This window comes from Ischnura elegans, chromosome 1 (genome assembly GCF_921293095.1).
Source record: "Ischnura elegans chromosome 1, ioIscEleg1.1, whole genome shotgun sequence".
Taxonomy (NCBI): domain Eukaryota; kingdom Metazoa; phylum Arthropoda; class Insecta; order Odonata; family Coenagrionidae; genus Ischnura; species Ischnura elegans.
This window is the reverse complement of record NC_060246.1, coordinates 101,727,414-101,746,799: the sequence shown is the minus strand read 5'-3', so window position 1 is coordinate 101,746,799 and position 19,386 is coordinate 101,727,414. Positions and strand designations below refer to the sequence as shown.

General features: G+C 36.2%; 1 protein-coding gene across 1 annotated transcript in view; it reads right to left on the bottom strand.

Annotated features, from left to right (window-relative positions):
• Positions 1–243: 243 nt before the first annotated feature.
• The window catches only part of LOC124167315 (triple functional domain protein), a 352,896-nt gene continuing 333,753 nt past the window's right edge, over positions 244–19,386 (bottom strand). Inside the window, exons 32-40 of the mRNA XM_046545291.1 lie at positions 15,099–15,195; positions 14,424–14,583; positions 13,275–13,694; positions 12,592–12,675; positions 10,440–10,915; positions 9,340–9,499; positions 7,140–7,367; positions 4,528–4,719; positions 244–3,400 (exon numbers count right to left, since the gene is read on the bottom strand). Of these exons, the coding sequence (XP_046401247.1) occupies positions 3,167–3,400; positions 4,528–4,719; positions 7,140–7,367; positions 9,340–9,499; positions 10,440–10,915; positions 12,592–12,675; positions 13,275–13,694; positions 14,424–14,583; positions 15,099–15,195 (2,051 nt within the window). The 3' untranslated portion in view covers positions 244–3,166. The remainder of the gene's footprint in view (positions 3,401–4,527; positions 4,720–7,139; positions 7,368–9,339; positions 9,500–10,439; positions 10,916–12,591; positions 12,676–13,274; positions 13,695–14,423; positions 14,584–15,098; positions 15,196–19,386) is intronic.

The following is a 19,386-nucleotide window of genomic DNA, read 5'->3' as shown; positions in this document are numbered from 1 at the left end:
AAATGTTCAAGTACATAACTATTGCACCTCCAGAATTCATACATAGATGCTCTCAAGCCTATGAGAGGCACTTATGAGACATAAGTTTTTTTCCAATATGTAGTTGCAGATTAATGTCCTCCCTCCTACCTCCCTTCACATATCAATAACACTGTTGTGATTTTTATATCGGCTAGTTTTTCAAGGGAAGTACTTAGTGTTACCCATTGGTTGACACTTGAGATCAAAAATAAAATGACTATGTTATTCTATCAAAAAAATTTCCTTTATTTTATGTACAAACATACATACTTATGTACAACACAGATGTGTCTTTTATAACACACGGACTAGGTCTGCAGAGTATTGGATTTTGTTTCATGTCAAGCCATGTCCATTAAGGATCACAATTTTATACAATGGGGAAAATTTTTATGTACTTTTCACAAAAGAGAAAAGTGGTCAGCATGCTAAGTGATAATCATATTCTGGATTACATCATTTTTCCAGATGGCTTTGATATTAACTCAATCACAGCAGCCATTAATTAAAACTACCTTTCTTTGGCCAACAAAGTTTTTTTTTTTAAATTATACAAAGATGAACCTCCATGATTTAGATGACAATGTACAGATAAAACACTAAGTAAACACAATCAAATGATTTCAAGTTCGTGAAACAAAAATACAACATACCCCAAATGATAATGATGCATCTTCATTCTTCCAATGATTATTGGAATGATCATGCAAATACAATAAATGTTGATGAATTATGACAAGTTACACAACTATAAAAACATGAACTGAGAATTAATTTGTTAAGCACTGACAAGGGCAGACCAGCACATAGAAGAGAGTAAAATTTGCTTGGATCGATGTCAGTATGTCTTCCATGTCAGTATTCTTCAAATGATATAATGATAACTTTCACAGTACATTAAAAATTATGCCAGTTTACGAATTCGATATCCTTTCAAATTTTACGATAAAAATGTGAAGGCTGTGCCACTATTTGCTTACCATTAGGGAAATTCAACAAAAAGTAACACACTATAGCCTGCCAAATTTATCTTTGCAAGCAGAGGCGATAAAGGTTTGACCAGTACGCATGGAAGGAGAGTAACCAATATGAGGACAGAACCGTGTGGCTCTCCAGGCCATCAGCATTATAATCCCAAGCTGAAAACATTTGTTACCTAGGTAGTCCGATCCTAAGCATAGGCACAGCTGCTTTCTCTCTTCTGTGTAAGCTGATGACATTAAACTAATTGGTTTGCTAATAATTACCCTCCCTCTTCACAGTATAATTATGCCTCTTTATCAGCGCATCCAGAATGAAGTTAAGATTTAGTGAGACTTGTATCCTTTTGCCTACACTCGCAAAGATATATTTAACAGATAATGGTGCCAGTCAAAGACAGGAAGAATCCTCGAACTCCCTCTGATTATGATGCTGCTTCAATGTCTTATTTTCATTCAGAACAAAAAGGAATGCAAGAATAAAAAAAACAATTAACCACATCAACCATCATGTTGTTGACTGATTAACAAAGGTAAAACTTTAAGTTAAATATTGTCAATCATGAAAGACTAAATGGCATTAAAACTAATGCTAGACCATAAAAAACTAAATAGTAATGTGGATTTGAGGAACAGTAACCATTCTGGAGAACTGATTGCGTGGTAATTGCCTTTACCGATGCAATGTCAAATAACAGTTCAATCATATAAAAACTTTCAACAGTACCACATACCCAGAAAATAATGGTCCAAGAATATAGTAAATTTTTGCAGAAAAGATATAGTAAACCCTGGTTTCTTGCAATTTGCAAATCCAAATTTCTTACTGTACAAACAGTTTAATTTTTCCTTATTGATATTAATGTAAATGATCTTTAGCAATCATTTATCATGTAGTCCAGAGTATGAAACAATCACAACAGGCAATGATATAAAGTTAAAAAGTCACCAAGTTGCAGCAATTCATTTTCAAGATTTTTATATACATTCCTCCAGGGCAACAAGAAGGCCCCCTGGCTGAGCCTAATAATTTATTATTTAAAATAACAACGTCTCTCATCAAAGACAAAACAAAGCGGTGCCAATACATGATGCTTATTCTCATTTCATTCGCTATCAACTGAGTTGAAAGCACACACACAAGCCAACATCAAATCACGCTTCTTATTGGGACATGGCACACAGAATGCAAGCCTAAGAAGGATCCTGCTCTCTCAGGTATAACCACCAAGGTAACCTCTCAGTTTAATGAAAGCAGCACTCATAAAACACAAAATGTTCGGAGTTCAGGCAGCAAAGATTACCAGTCCACAAACAAGAAAACTTCACAACAGTTTTCCTCGATGAAGACTTCAAAACAGCCAAAAGCTTACAAAGACTATGGATTTTTTTCCAGTGAGCACTACAAATGTTGAGCGGGCTGTGAAGCAAGGCTGCAAGGAGCTCAGGTCTATTTGGCTCTATATCCATTTGGAGAGAAAGATAAGAACTTGATTTCATGACTTTTTTAAAAAATGAATTGTCATCCATATTCTCAGGGTCCCATGGACAAAGACATTGCTTCATATGAAACAAGTCGATTGGTTGCCCCATGGGTGAGTCATGTCACGCTGGCATTCCACAAGGTTGCTGCAACCCATTATTTAGGCGGCAACCCATGCCACCAAAACAAATATATTGATGACTGTGCACAGGTGACCGATCTCAGCACAGCTTATGCCAAAAATAAAATTTGGCTGACACAGTCAGGTGTTTTTTTTCTTTTTTGTCGGTATCACAACAAAAATCCTCTCTGGCATGTAATCCCTTGGTTAAGATTTTGCAGAGGAATCAACCTTCCTTTCATCCATCAACCACATTCTTCTCACAATGCCTGGAAGTGTTATCCCAACACAACTGAGGCCGGAATGGTATTGCTTCCTTCAGGTGATAAAACCTCTCGTCAATTCTTTGGGTACACTATTGCATTGTATCTCATACTAAAAAAGTATGATAAGGAGATGGACGAGGCTTGCTCAAAGCATCCTCACAAAAATACTGAAAACCCATGAACCACAAAACAAGTGATCCAATGCTAGAGGAACCAATTATCAGAAGCTGTGTGAAAGCTGGACCAAGAAGCGCTCAGAAAAATTTGCTTCAATTTAAAAAAAGAACAAAATTGATCACACTTCTTTTGTTAGTTCTTTTTGGTAAGCAATAGGATACTGAATAGCCTTGAGAAAGTCCTTCTGAGTCTGTAATATGTTGCGTATTGTGGCAACCCACTCGTCCCTACTCTCTTTTGATGCTCCCTGGCAAACAAACACTAACCTAGGCTTCAGTGGGTCAGTTGACCTAATCACAAATTTGTAGGATTCTCCGTCATCACAGTCTTCCTCCAAAATCATTTTGTTAACCTGAAATGATGAAAAATTCTTGTTAAACCATGACAGCACAAGGAGAAAAATCATATATCTAACATTAATATTTTTTACAAGGATTTTTCTCCAGATAGTATTATGAAATACTCAACATTAAACTGAATTTTAAGAATTCCTCCTAGAAAAGCAATAGAGATAATTCTCTTTGTTGAAGTATCAAATTCCAGAAGATGTAAAACACAAATTTCCATTAAAACTAACAGCATTGGTATTCTGAACAATAACCTGAATTAGCAAGAACAATATTAATGAATTAATTATACTGAAAGTTTCAATTAAATTTTAATGCTCATAAAAAGGACATACGTAACTATGATTGTATCAGATCCTTAAGTACCATTCATTCCATAAGATTCACTTATCACTTCTCTAGTTTATCCTCCCCAAATACCCCTACCCTTCCACAAATTTTACACATTTCTCTACTCTCCCTTTCCAACACTTCCCCACCATAAAAAACTAGTTTTATTTTCAATGGATTGCATACAATAAATTCATAGAAAGCTTAAGAACCATGGAAAAATTTTCTGCGTAAGTGATGGGATTATTTATTTTGATTATGCATTTAAGCCTTCCCATTCACCAGGATAGATAACAAAAGCTCCACCGCAGTAGATTCTTATGCATTAAAACGTGAAATTGCCATACACAAGAAAAGAAATCCAAGGATGACTCAGCTATTACAAATTCTTTCCCACTATAATGATATATTTGGCCAATTTTAAGAATAAAAATAAAATTGAGGCATAAAAACTACACATTAATATTTTCCACAAATATTTTGTACACATTCGTTTCATTTTCATGTCTTAGTTATTGTCATACTATTGATGACATGCATAAAGATAACCCATGCTAACAGGGTTCATGACATTGGAGCACGACTTTACTCCTTCAATATCAATTTGAAAAAAGAGCTACTTAAATAGTTTAAATCATTTGGAATATGCAAAAAGATAATGTCAGGATTCACTCTCTTAAAATAAAAAGTTTTTCTGATAATTTACTCATGCTAGTCCAACTATCGACACCGGAACCTAAACCGATATTCACCAGCAAAACAAATAATCATCATGAAAATTTTAAGGATTTCGAAAACATACCTGAATATGAGCCTTGTAAATGTACACTGGATTAATAAACTGGGTCTTCTTTCCAACAGCTTCACTAAAAATGATGTTTTGTTCAAACAAAAATACTTGAAGTTCTTTTCCCTTAATGTTAGTTCCAGATGAACTTTCATAACAGATAAGAGGGCCATGTAAAAGTAATTTCCCTTGAGCGGTGATTTTACCCTGTTGAGAAAAATGTAGGAGTAAATTAGAAACAAGTCAATTCAAAGATTAATTGGCTGATTCTACAATCACTACTTTACAGGCCTAAGAATTTCAAATTATTTTAATTGACCGATAAAAAAAAACCGAGTGGGATGCAGGATCAGATAAAAACAAGGAAGGGGGGTAATACAATGGACCAGCACTGCACTTATGTAAAACAATTACAAGAAGAAAAAACTCGGCACACAGCCTCTGAACAAAGCCAGATGGAGAATTAGGTATCAACAAAAGCAACAGAAAAGGAACATGAATATCGGAATAAGGAATACAAAAGTGATTGGAAATAAACAGCAGGAGGTCAACAATGAAATGATTAGAAGAGACAGACATTTCAATCTTATCAATAATAAAAAAGAAAGAAAATGTAAAAAAAATCCTACACTGCTACAGCACAATTCGTAAGAGTGAAAGGGCTAATGATAGTGTATTCTACTTATTATTATCACTACTATTAAAAAAGAAAATAATAAATAAAATAACATCATGGGAAGTAATAAATTAACATATTTTGTGCTCAACACGCTTAAATGGAGAACCCCTCACTATGCAATGGAGAAGCTCTTAGGTTACTACAATACTTAAAAAAGATTCCGGGAAAAATCCGAAAAATTACTGGGGAAAAGCAGTGATACCCACTATGACCAAATTCCGATTTCAGAAGATAAAGATGACCTGAACTACATGATTAGGCAACTTAAGGATGTATATGAGCATTATTGACAAAAACAAGACAGAATACTTGGTTATTGGAAGAGATGAAATACCAGATCAACAAATAGAAAATGAGTGTCTAAAGGTATGTAGTAACCACAGCAAACTAAATACAAGTGACATTGGATGAAAGCAGCTGTAGTAACCTAGAGATCAACAATACAATTACAAAGGGGAGAACCATCATAAAAACCTTCTATTTTCTGCAACCAACAAATTGGAAGAAAATCTAAAGTAAGAACCTATTATGAAAAAATAGTACATAGAAAGTTTGACAATATATGAAGCAGAAGAATTGGACATTAAGGAAAGAAAGAGAATTTGGTTATTGACAACAGAGATATCACATGAGAAGGAGGTGCTTAAAGTGTAGACTGGATAAAGTTAGAAATGATAAGATGATAGAGTTGGAAAAAGATGGAGTCAACAAGGTGGAAAGGAATCGACTACCCTAGTTTGGCCATGCTAACAGGATTGATAATACCAAACAGCCTAAGCAAACATTGGTTTGGAGACCTCCAGAAAACTATCAAGAGGAATACCAAGAGTGAATTGGAGACTGGGAATACAGAGAGCAATGGAAACGAGAGGAGTGAAAGACGAGGAGTGTTACGACAGAAAGAAATGAAAGTTGAGTCCAAGAAAATGATGACAGTCGTAAACAACCTGCTGTATTTATACAATTAAAAAGAAAACGTGATTTTATTTTATTCTTGCGAGAAAAGTCTCCCTCAGAAAAAAATTTAAGTTAAATTGAATTTGAACATTACTTGAAACGTTCTAAATGATGTAAATACTTAGAAGGTATGACTGATTAAACCTTAAAAAAGGTAAAAGATCTTTCCTCAAAGGAATGATAAACATATCACATAATAACACATTAATGTCATGATAATACTTTACTACATATAGTACATCATCCATTAAAATTTTACGTAACAACACTTGTACACTAAATTAAACATTTGTAGATGAACTTAAAATGACATATCCCTACTGGAAACTATCACAGTCAAATAAGTAGTCTCAATAATTTTATAGATTCTTGAGATTAGCCAAAAATAGCTCCTTTTCCACCATTTTCTTTGAAGGAAACCATACAAACTAATAAATATCACATCAAGAATTTAATTAGCTTTGTAAAATCTTATTGACTGTTAATTTCATACAATGATGGCCCTTTGTTGATTAAAATTCATCTGAATTTTAAGTCTTGCAAGAAACTATGTTAAGAATTTGAACACAATAATTTAGGTAATTATTAATACCCATTACCTGTTCTCCTTTTTATGCAATACCCTATCACGTAGTGGAAAGCCAATTGCACATGCCTCTGACAGTTTATCAACACCTATTCAAATCTTTGATATATGTATGGTTTCTACTCAATTTTATACCTCTGAATAAACTATGAAGTGAAAAATTATAACTAAGTTATAAGTTTTCACTTCACAGTAGATTACAACGAAAAATTTTCCCGGAAGACCATAGATATCATAAAGTAATAGTAATATAAATAGAGGAAACACAGGGGGCACCAAAATTCAATTCACTTCACACTCACTGCAATACACTCCTACTAATATCACCTTCATTGGCAAGTGAGAGAAAATAGGCAAAGTAAAAGAAAAATGAAGCAAATATATCACACAAAAATATGCACTTACATCAAATCCCTGAAGACGACCAACGTCCATCATGTCATTTGCTGCTTTGGGTACAACTTGCATTACTCTTGATGCCTGCTGCAAGGATTCCAACTCCGGCTTTAACCCAGCCCTCTCTGTATACTTACATATGTCCCTCAAAAGAAGCTGGTACTTCATTATTCGCTGAACAGGTTTTATTAAAAGGTCACACAACTGAAGTTTGTGGCCTAGCTTTATCCTTAATTCCTGAAAGGAAAAAAGAAGCATTGATTAAAAATTTACAATCATTTTAACTAAGTTTTTTCAGCATTAAAAAAACAACATATTATATTACATCACCGTAATACGTGATGCTAAAATTCAAGATAGCTACTCGATATTATAATTACGGAAAAAACAAATAAAAATTAGATGTACTGAATAGAACTTACACCTAGCGAAATTTAGTTGACAAAAATATGTATTTAGCATAAGCACTGATGATTGCATTTTTTTGTGATTGCAAATTTTTAAATGCTAGTATCTCTAACTACAAAACAAAGCCTTAAAATGGGAATTTACATTGCTTTAATGCTGGAAAAAAGAGATATATACTCCACCTTGGGAGCCAATCCAGCAAATGTAAATACAAATAGATCTCCATTATTGAGGACATCAAAATGAATATTAATTAATGTAATTACATCCCCTTGGGAAAGTGTACTTCATAAAACAGATTTACCATAACTTCTTTAGCAAAATTTAAATAATTAACACTTTTACTGCCACCGGGCTGATATATCGGCACTTGCTGGTTAGGCGAAAACTGCCAGGGGCCGATTTATTGGCCCAAATTATTTCACTTTTTTTTTCGTGATTGTGGCCTCTTCAACGGCTCTGATTTATGTAAACCCTATCATCTATGTATGGTTATAAGATATAAATATATCTTAAGAATTGGGAAAAAATCTAGATGTATGAAATAAAATTAAGAGCTGAAAAATTTTTAAATCTGAAATGTTGTTAATTCCGGAAAATAGCCAGTCTCGGCAGTCTTCGTACGTCCCACCTGAAATGGGCTGGCAGTAAAAGGGTTACGTGAGTAATTACATAGACTGACCAATTGATGAACAAAATTTAACGAAGGCATGATTCATTAAAACGACATAAATCCTCTTAACTCCAAGAAGTTCTCAGTTAAAATAAATGGGACAGTAGTGTGTGAAGTTCATTGATCTTCAAATACGAACGATTAACGATTCACTTCGGTGAGTGATAAATGGGGCACCCAGATTGTGGTACATAAAAACTCCACATTGTAGTATTTAAAAGGGGCCAAAAATCGGTATAAAAAGTCATTGTAAAGATTTTGTTTGCAATTAAGGCAGAAAATAAAATTTTTAAATAAAACCTTTTCTGAGTACAAATGAACATTTTAATTATCTAAATGCATTCCCAATGGTAGAGGAGGAGGAAGTGATATGCACGGGCCATATCTCACAAACATAAAAAAATAGGTCAAAACAATCATACGCTATAACATCGCGAAATTGGCCTAAAACATGTTAGTGGTACAACAGAAAAAAGGAAGCTATGAAAAGAGTAGCACATGGAGGAGCACAAAAATCAAGTTTATAGCAATGGGCTCCCAAAGGAATAGTAAATTTAAAAACTCAATATTCATAGAAAGAGGGTGCAGTATGCAGAAATTTGATTCTGGACATGCCACTGCCATTTATGAAGATTCAGAGAGTGTGCTCTCACAGCAGGAGCTGCAGATTTACACCTAGAATCCACTCCACTCTGAGGTAGCTAAAGAGAGAGCCGAGGCATTTCTTGGAGTATTTTTTTTTGCTGTGTGGTTTGTACACATAAAATAGAATTATTGGTGGCATAGTGACAGCAATATTGAGGAGATAGCAATAGTTGTGAGGTAGTAGTAAAATGGGGACATTTCAGGACATAATGAGGTAGGAGCGTTAATTCAGTGTTTTATTGGAGGTTTGAACTTATAAAATTGGTTTCAAAAATGTCTTACAGTAGTTTTAAAAATAAAAAGCAGATAAATGATTAAAAAACCTTTTTATATCATGAAAAAAGGTAGTTAATAAAGCTAAAAAATTTAAATATCACCTAAGAACTGGTTTAATGCCTAAAATCGCACCAATCCACTTTAATCATGGTGCCCCAGTGATAAAATATTTTCCCATGATATAGGAGAAAAAATTGATGCACCTACCTCAAAATAGGTATCCATGTATTCTGAGACAATGTATTCAGATTTTGGTTTATTCTGGCAGTACACGACATACATATGGAGTTTCCTTTCATATCGCTTGAACAGAGGACCCAATTCTTCTGGATGATTTACACACCTTTCTAATGCTTTCAGGAAGAAACTGGAAGAGATAACGAAAAGAATAATCAGAATAGGAACTATGTATCAATATAGAAAAAAATGGAGTAGAATAAAATAACTTGATAGGAATGGAAACTAAAATATGAATGCAAAATTTTAAGTTCACTACCATGAATCAAATGGTAATAAAGGTCTTCATAGAACATTCAATAGCATTTCAATTTTACCGACATAAAATTTCCTATTTGAAAACAAGTTATAGATGTTTGCACTACTATTTTGTGACAAAATAGCCTTTCGCAAATTTAAGGGTTCGGCCCATGTTCTATCATCAATTCACATAGATCATATTTCATATTAATTAGTAAACATGGAGGAAACATATCCAGTAAAGATTCTTAAAATAAACCAGTCTAATGGAAATAATGATCCTAAATGGTAAGTTTTCCCACATAAAAGCACTTTAGTATAGAATTCTGACTTTTTGGGCCCAAGAACATCATTTAATACTCAAAATTCATCCAATAGTGCACCCTATGCATAAAAAAATGCATTTTATAATTTTTATTTCAGCCTCGATGGGATCTTGCTAATGCCAGGGAATCACAATGTGTATGTTCCCCATTAACTAACACCAATAAAATTTTGCTTGAATTGTCTTAATAAGAGGCATAATTATTCAGAATAATGCATTACACCGACATACTAAATTAAATACAGCCCACTGTGGCTGTAAAGGGGATGCAAAACCTATTTTTGACTTGAAGAGACCTGGTAGGGGTTGAATAACTTTAGGTCAACAACTAAGAATCCAGCCCAAAATCCACGTCATAAAATGTAATCATTATCGCTACAGGAACTCTGAGGTATTGATGACACTCTAGAATTACAAAGATAGAAGCACAATTTTCTACATCAAATACAGATAAATTAGAATCACAGCAGGGGAATCATTAAAAAAAATGAAAATTTCAACTCACTCCCTGTGCCACTCGTATATGGCTTCAATGTTGCCAAACACCATCATATCCTTGCCACCCCGCAGATCGTCCGGCATTGGGATTTCACAGTTAGGGTCCCTCATCAGAGTCACATAGCCTTCCACCACCAAACGCAAATCCCTCACATAGTCCCTCTCCGTCTCCACCAACTCCCGCATCACAAACTCACGTCTCCTCAGGGCATCGGCCTTCCCCTTGGTCCCATCCGCCACTCCACTGTCTTCCTCGTCCTCCGTGTCGCCACCTTTCGTTCCCCCACTGTCCACCACACTCCCCGTGCCCTCATCACTACCCTCACCACCAACGTGCTTCCCAACGTCCTCACTCTCCTTGCCATCCAACCCGTCCAAGGCCAGAGGACTGTTTGGAAGACCGGAAGACATTGGCGTCCCCTCCAACGAATCATTGCCTTGCGAGAGTAAACTTCTTCCAGAACGCTGCTCCGAATGCTGCTCCTAATTGATTGTGGAAATAAAATGAAAAAAAAAAAAAACACGTGTCAAGTTTGTGGTGCACAGAAAGCTTTCATTTTAAAGTAAACTTGTGAAGCTAAAATACCTTAAGTGAATTATTTTTTTAAAACTCAATAATGTGTTCCTCAAGTTATATGACGTTAACGTCATAATTCTCAAATGTTGACATGCAGTGCCTCATAAAATATGCTCATGCTACATCAGCTCTTGGTGCATAATTTTACTGACTAAATGAGGTGATATCGTAGAATTTAGAGTGGTAGCTTCTAACTATACTTTAAAGGAATTACAGTATGGACCCTCAGGTACTTAAAATAAACTTATAATTGAGGTGAAAAACAGCTTAATTTTATGTAATTGCACAAAAATTAGTCAAAAACAAGAAATATAGGCTAGAAGTGTTTTAGCTTCAATTATATGTTTCAGTGAAAAACATCAATGAAAACCAAATTTACATATTGATAGAAACTACATACACACTACAGCTATAATAATATGAAATAAGGATTCTACCATGATAAAGCATAAACTCAATCACAAAAGCATATAAAGGAAAACTACTGCCACTGAATTATTGAAAATAATAACCAAGAAGCTAAAAAAATAAAAATTAACTATTAAACACAAAATTATGCAGCAATTAGCACTAACAATAAGTCCCGAGAGATTCAGTCATTATTACTTAAAACTAAAGGGGCCAATGTAGATAGGTGTATTATATAGTTAATCCATTGAATAGTTCAGCAAGTAAATTGTAACATAAAAAATATAGTATGTACATTCATGGGATCAAAATAAAAATGATCAAGTTTGAATTACTTTAGCTGATCACCAATCAAATAAATACCTAAGAGGTGTTCCATTCAGGATAAAAAATATTTATATGATTTTTGAAAGGAAAAAAGTGGTACATAATAATAATATCTTTATCATTTTATCTTTAGCACTGAAAACACCCAAGTGCAGACAGAAATGTGGATGGCCATTCTGATATTATTTGTGATCCGGTATGTATTACAATATTTCTAAATTTTATATTTGAAATGCCTTGGAGTTAATACACTTCATTTTTTAAGTGGATGATATCACAACAAACATGACATCCAAAGGAAGACCATATCACCACACCAAACTCATTTACTTCCACTACAAAATTAAAGCAATCCAATGCTGGAGCCATGAAATTGACCGCAAGCTGTTAAAAGCTGGAGAAGCAAAAACCTATTAAGATTAGTCCCTTTATGACCCCTTAGCAAAACTTAACGTTAAATTTCCACGTCACTGAAAGTAGGCTTTTACAGAATCATGCTTAATTTTCCACAAGAATATTTAAAAAATGGGGAAAAAATATCATTACTGCGCTAAAAAGTGTACGTATTAATGAAATTAAGTTCGAAAAAAAATTTGAAACATCAGAATTAGAAATATTTGTAAATAAAGGAAAATAAAAACGTATGCTACTCAACCTTTCACACTCAGCAAAAATGCATACAAATATGTTACTTGTTACTTAACAAACAACAGTGAAAGTCAAACAATTAAGCACATGCCCGCACAAATGCCTGAAAAAGATGTGCTCTTCAAAAATAAAGAAAAATATTTATGCACCATAACCCACATACAAATTACATCTACATCACACATGATACAAAACACACCATTCGCTCTTTGACGATTTGTTCAATTTCCGCCAAATCAGCAGTAGCTCCCCCTTCCAGTACTTTGAGGGAGAGTCTGGACGACTGGAAAAAAAATAAGGCCACGCAAATGGCAACTAATGGCAACAAATAGTTTTAACTAGAACTAGTAGAGTTTAGCCATATACTACATACTATATATATATATTTAATGTTCAGACATGAGTATTTCTAGTCTAGATAATAACATGTTCACATTTATATAAGCATCATAAGATATATTTAAAGAATAATGTAACAGCATTTCAACACACAGCACAGTTAAAGCAAACAAATATTGTACCAACAACATTTTATCTAACAATAATTATCAAAGTAAACTTGTACGGGATGACTCCAATATTTTTTCAGAAAATAGCTAACATTCATATATAAAGCGGCCAACTTATTCAAAGGTTTTAAGAACACCGAGACTATATATATTTCAAAGGCTATTTGTACCTCAAAATTAATGCATTCCATGTAGGCATCTTATTTACAGGATACAGTGAATATTCTAATTTTTACAGAAATATTTTTAATCTATCAACGAGAATACAATGGGTTCATAGATTACAGCTTTGGATTGCATCACGCAGTTCATAGCATGAAATCACTTCCAGTTCCTTTGAACACCTCATTAATCACAAACAAAGAACACTCACCCTTTTCCCAAGAGACGCATCTTCACCCGGAATGGCTGCTGTGTCTATGCCCGAATTCACTGACAACCCGCGAGGCACTGATGCATCTCCTGTCGCTGTCGCAGCTCCGCTGACCTCCTCCACTCCTGAGGCAGCCTCTCCTCCAGAGCCGGCCGCAGCTGCAGCAGCAGCCGCCACTGCAGCTGCAGTCGCCACCAGAACTGGCTCGGCAATGGGCTCCATTGGAGGAGGCAGTTCAACTTCGTCTTCAGCCTCTTCCGCACCACTAGAGTGCTCAGGCCTTGACGCAGGTACTTCTGGACTGGTAGGGGAGAGTGGACCGTCGGGAACCCCCTGGAGATTACAAGCAGTGGCAGCCACAACTTCACCCTCAACAAATGGTTGAGGGGGTATTGACACCTTCTGACCCGGAGCAGGAAGCTGGAAGAGGGAGAAATAAATATGTAGCATTAACACAAAAGCAAAAGCTAAACTAGATAACAAAACACTATCCAACTAATTAAGGTCTTATACCATTAGTTTTTAATGAAATTGCAGCATCACAATTAATAGGGATTGCCAGTTCCAACATAGATATAAGAAATATGAACAGTGATTGTAATTAAATCTCCCTAAATCATCCAATATGGATTTGTGGGTACAGCTCCCAGATTTCCTTAGCAGTAAAAACTATGTATTCATAACTTGAAAAAAATTAAAATTCCTAATTCAAAAAATACTAACTTTGAAAGCAGTCAAATGAATATCATATCTTCTTACCGTTAGCTCAATTCACAAAGGATTGTGATGACAGGTTGTTACCCGAGACCATAAAATTGTTTACTTGTCACTGACATGATTTATTCTCAAGTGCCTCAAAAGCAGCATTTAAAGGTCTTTACATTAGGAGTAATCAACATTTAACAGTTGTACGACCACAAACACTCATGCCCTGGGTAGATATTACTTAACCAGGCAACCTTCCATTTGATAGGCATGGATTTTACCCTGCCACTACGAAGACCACCCAGTGGTATAAATAAATGCAATCATACAAGTCTACACATGCAATTGATATGAGACTTAACATATACTGCACACTGAACAGTGGATCTTTCTGCAACGCATGATTAACAGCGTGTAAGTCACCAACACATATGATAGACATACCTTAAACCTCTTCTCTGTGCTCTTCTTCGAAGAATTCCTTGCACCAGGTTCGTTGGATAGGGCAGAAGCTGGAACCACAGGTGGTGGAGTACCAACAGATCCACTCTTTTCCAATTTACCTTGACTAAATTTACGAAGGGGTGGTGGGAGCCATTTAGTCCTTTAGGGATAAAGAAAATTATAATTGAAATCATAGTTCACCGAATTTTAATCAAGCAGTTTCATTATTTCCAGATTTCCATACAAACTATGCCCCATTTGACACAGAGGAGAGCCCTGAATAATTTTTCATGGGGAAAGGCAGTTGATATGTGACTATGAACACATGCGTCACTATCCGGTCATGTAAAAAGGTAATACCAGAGTATGAGCACCATTCATGGGCTTGGGAGTAAACTGTTTCATCTTGCTACCCTAGAACTAGACAACACATCATCCACGGCTTGGTATGTACGTAAGTTGAAAGTAGCTATATTCACAAACTTCCTAGTCATAACATATTTTCATTATCCATTCAGAACACATGTTCATTGATAAAGACTAAAATTTGAGAGGTAAAAGCACACTTCAGAATGAAGCAATCATATTGCAAGATACTAAATAAAGAGCTTACTATGATTTTGAAAAATGGGCTCTACCGACACCTAAGTAAAATATTAATAAAATCACACTTACTTGAATCCTCTTCGTTTGTTCACAGGTGAGCTTGTATTAGCAGGTGTTACTGCACTGCCAGCACTGATGTTCGACACATCTCCAGAATTAGCAGGCTCTGCAAGAGATAAGGAAACAGTCATTAACACTAGACATAATGAATTGCATGACAATATTCAATTAATTATTAAAGAGGTGTGCAGTCCAGGGACAGTGGCTACAGCTGATTTCAAACGTACACAAAATGATCAGTTGACTACAGTCATATGGCTTATTTTTGTAATTTCATTGAAAAAACCTTAGGCAAATAAGCAAACGCTATGCTAAAAGACTAAAATCATCCCAATTTTATACACAGTTCATTCAATTTCTTTCATTCCGACAATTCTACAGCTTCGGTTTAATGGGGCAAATATGGATCAATCGACGATTCAGCTAACAACGGACATTTGTCTACACGTTCGACAAAAATGGTCCATTTTCTGAGTAAAATGACCTATCATCGCCAGTGTCAGAGGTTTAAACTGATGACGATGGAACCAAAACTTAGCAATCATATTGCAAACACAACTTTAGGAATTTGACGTTAATTTAGTCTTCCTTCAGAGAGAAAACTTCGCCACTTAGGCAAGCATACAAGATCATTTTAACAAATCAAAAATCGGTACTCTTTATTCACAGAAAAAAATCATTGAAAAACCCTGGATATTTACGCAGTGAACTGTTGGATGCAGGCAGGGGCGGATCCAGGATTTTTTTCTGGGAGGGGCACAAGCAAGGCCGTATCCAGGATTTTGTTCTGGGTGGGGCACAAGGATACCTCGTAATACAAAACGAACGCAATGATAATGGGACCGTATTAAAAATCTTGCATATTTTTGAGGGTCTGGGGGGGGGGGGGGGGGGGGCACGTGCCCCCGTGCCCCCCCCCCCCCCCTGGATCCGCCTATCGATGCAGGTCTGTCACCACTTGATGAATTGCGTTGTTTCAGGCGTGACTGCGTGGAATTTATCATTATGAATAAGCAATAATAATAGCGTCGTTATTACTATCTGTCATAATCTCAGCACTTACTTTGAAGTATCCGAACACATAGTAAACTATAAAATGAGCATAAACATCAAAACCTCAATTTCACTCCATGCACTTCGAGCATCTAAAAATGCCCCTCAATTAGCTTACGCTGACTTCACCTTCGACGAAATATGAAATTGAAAAATTTGGGCTTGGGCAGCGATTCAGAATACTCGCGTCTTCTTCAAAGGTGATGATCGTCAACTGCATATATTTCCATACACTATGATCGACTACAGCGGGTATTTATGTCGGAAAACACTTCCAAATTTAAAGGGGAACATATGAATATCGGCGTATACCTCTTTCTTCTACACAGACAAGGATAATCCACGGAAAGCAGAATTTTCCAATTTTACTATCACTCCAAACAGGAAAAGTTTCGTAAAAATAATTCACGAACTCAAAAAGAACTTCATACAGCTAATTAAAACTCCTCCCAGGAGTAATAACGATGTTTCCGAAATACACCTCGAGTAGGCAGTACACTCCGATTCGTCTATCAGTTGATACCACAAAAACTAGGATCACGAGCACTTTTTAAAATGGAACTTATCACAAGACTTAATACCTTAAAACAATATATGTTTCACGCGGGGAGGTATGTCACACACAAGCGAATCAAAGATCCAAAACTCACTTCTGCAACACAACGCCGATGATAAAGCTTCAATCATGTCCCGCCTAGCACGGTTAAAGAACTTCATCCGTCTTAGGTGGGTTGTATATCACGCTGAGGATTTATCCAGCGTGAATGCAACCTCGAAGAGCCTCAAGAGATAAAACTCGATAGAAAAGAAGATGACGAAATAAAATTGGAGGTCGAGGGAATTTGCACCGTAGATATCGAGCGTATAGCCCAACTCAAACGGGAAGGTAAATAGAACGGAGTCGTGATAAAAAAAGGAAACCAAAACCCGTGAATAAGCACCGTGTGACCGATAACATGCGAACGAAGGATATGCAAGAGCGATGCGTATAGATTAACTAGCCACCACAAAGGTTAAAATGGACTCAACGCTAGGCAAAGGGTAATAATTACGAAGGGGTATGAGCAGCCTACCATACTGACGTATAATGAGTCAGAACTAAATTAAAAGAATCTAATAACGTTTTAATGAACACTCAACTCGACCAATTCGAACGAAATAAAAGAAATGGTAGACGAAATATTTCTCAGAATAATTATAACAGTCACTAAAAATAGAACCATCGAATTACGTATTATATTCACTTGGCATTTAAGTGAATAAACGAGTATTCAAGCACCTGCTAATTGGTTCACTTCTAATGCGCTTGGCCTTGATGTTGGGCTAAGGAATTCTTGTTCTTCACGGGCAATGTTCAAAGCTACTAAGCTTAAAAGGAATGCTATGAATCAGCAATGCCATTAGAAATACCTAGAGCACAATGACCTACGTCCATTGGCATGTATTAAAAATAAGAAGGGTAGTTGACTAACAGAAAGTGATGGGCACAGAGCTAGCTGGTACAAACGAATATTAGGATTAAAACGAATATTGTTCCAATTTTAATGCTCCATTCGATTGAGTTTTTCCTAAAATACGTAGAAGATCGATTAAGGCAGTCGGTACCGTAGCAAGCTATGATGACGATCACAAAATTAAATTTAACTTCATTCACTGACCTCTGCGCTTTTTTGTACACATATGAAATAATAAACAATTGAAATACAAATAAGTTAATATGTTCTGTTTTATAGCTGAAAGCATTTACCATCAATTTCCTGTCTCCTTAAGAATTAATTCGTCAATTATGTACACAATAATCGAACTTCACTCAATACCGACACGTACATGAAAATTCTAGCAACATGAATTTGATAAATAGAAAATTGTTAAATAGAATAATAGAAACGGTAGGGCATATGCTCGTAACTAAGTAGATCTAAGCAATTACCAGTGCAAGTTAACAAAATTGAATTAAAGCATGCTAAGTCCATAGCATTTAGGGTATATTCGCCGAAAGTTGAATTGGCCGAATTTAAACAGAATTTACGAGTTCATAGGAGGGCTTACAACCGAGAAAACACAACACTGTTCATTAACGAACACAAATTTCACTCTCCAAGAGACAAAGTTTCTAGATAGAAGACGGAACGATGACTCACTCGAAACCTTTCTCAAGCTTATCTCAATTCCTGAAATCAGCGGAAGCAGCAGTTAGCATGAAAAGCGTGATAATGGGTAGGCACGAGAAACTAAAAACCAATAGTAGAAGGGAATACCCAACACATTTCTCAGAATTATGACAGTGATTGAGATCCATCAATAGGTTAACGGAGGATATCTAAGGCAAACAATACTTGTCGACGATGAGAGGACATGATAACCATGACAATAACTTCGTATTTTCATGGAGCTACGAAGTAAATTTAATAAAATTTTTTTTAAAGACACTGATTCATACTTTGCAGGCTACTTTTCGCGTAGCACCTGATAAGCAGCTGGTACACGCAAAAAAAGTCGAGGACCAGAATTCGTACAGCTTTCGTCACCTGGAAGAGCGATGCAAACTACAGAATGAAAGCGTCTAGAGGAAGGGAGTTCTTATGAATGAAAAAGGTGGCTTCACGTAACATATGGAGTAACCGATCCTTTATAGACGAAAAAGATCCTGCAAGCACCACTGAGAAGTGGAAATTTTACGTCTTGCACTAGACTAAAGAACGAAAGAATCCGAGAAAGTGTTACCATCGGGTGGCAAATAAAGGGACTGCGTCCACTCTACGTCAGAGCTGGGGATCCGCATCGCATCCGTGAGTATCTTGACGAATCGCAGAGGAGCATCTGGGTCGGGAGTCTCCGGGAAGCGTGAGAATCTCACATATGGGGAGAGTTGGGATGAAAGGGAGTCGTTGAGATGGAGGAGAGCGCATTGATACCACCGGAGACGAAGATGGTCGAGATAGCGGGGATGCGGCACGAATGGAGGACAGAGGCTGGGAGTTCAATCCATCACACGCACTGCGAATTCCATAACGATAGGAAAGCTGATCACTGAGGGCACTGTGCCGTCAGGAATGGAGAGAAAACTCTTGTGGCCATCCTTTGCAGAGTAACGTATCTCCCTTTCAGTGGAAACAGTGCTCCCCGGTTTCGTTAGTAGCAGGTCGCACCGATCCAATGACGGTGCAAAATTGTCCCTTTCGAACCTAAGCTAGCCTCGGAGGATTTTTCGTGCCTATCGCGTCAAAACCTCCATTTCCCTAAT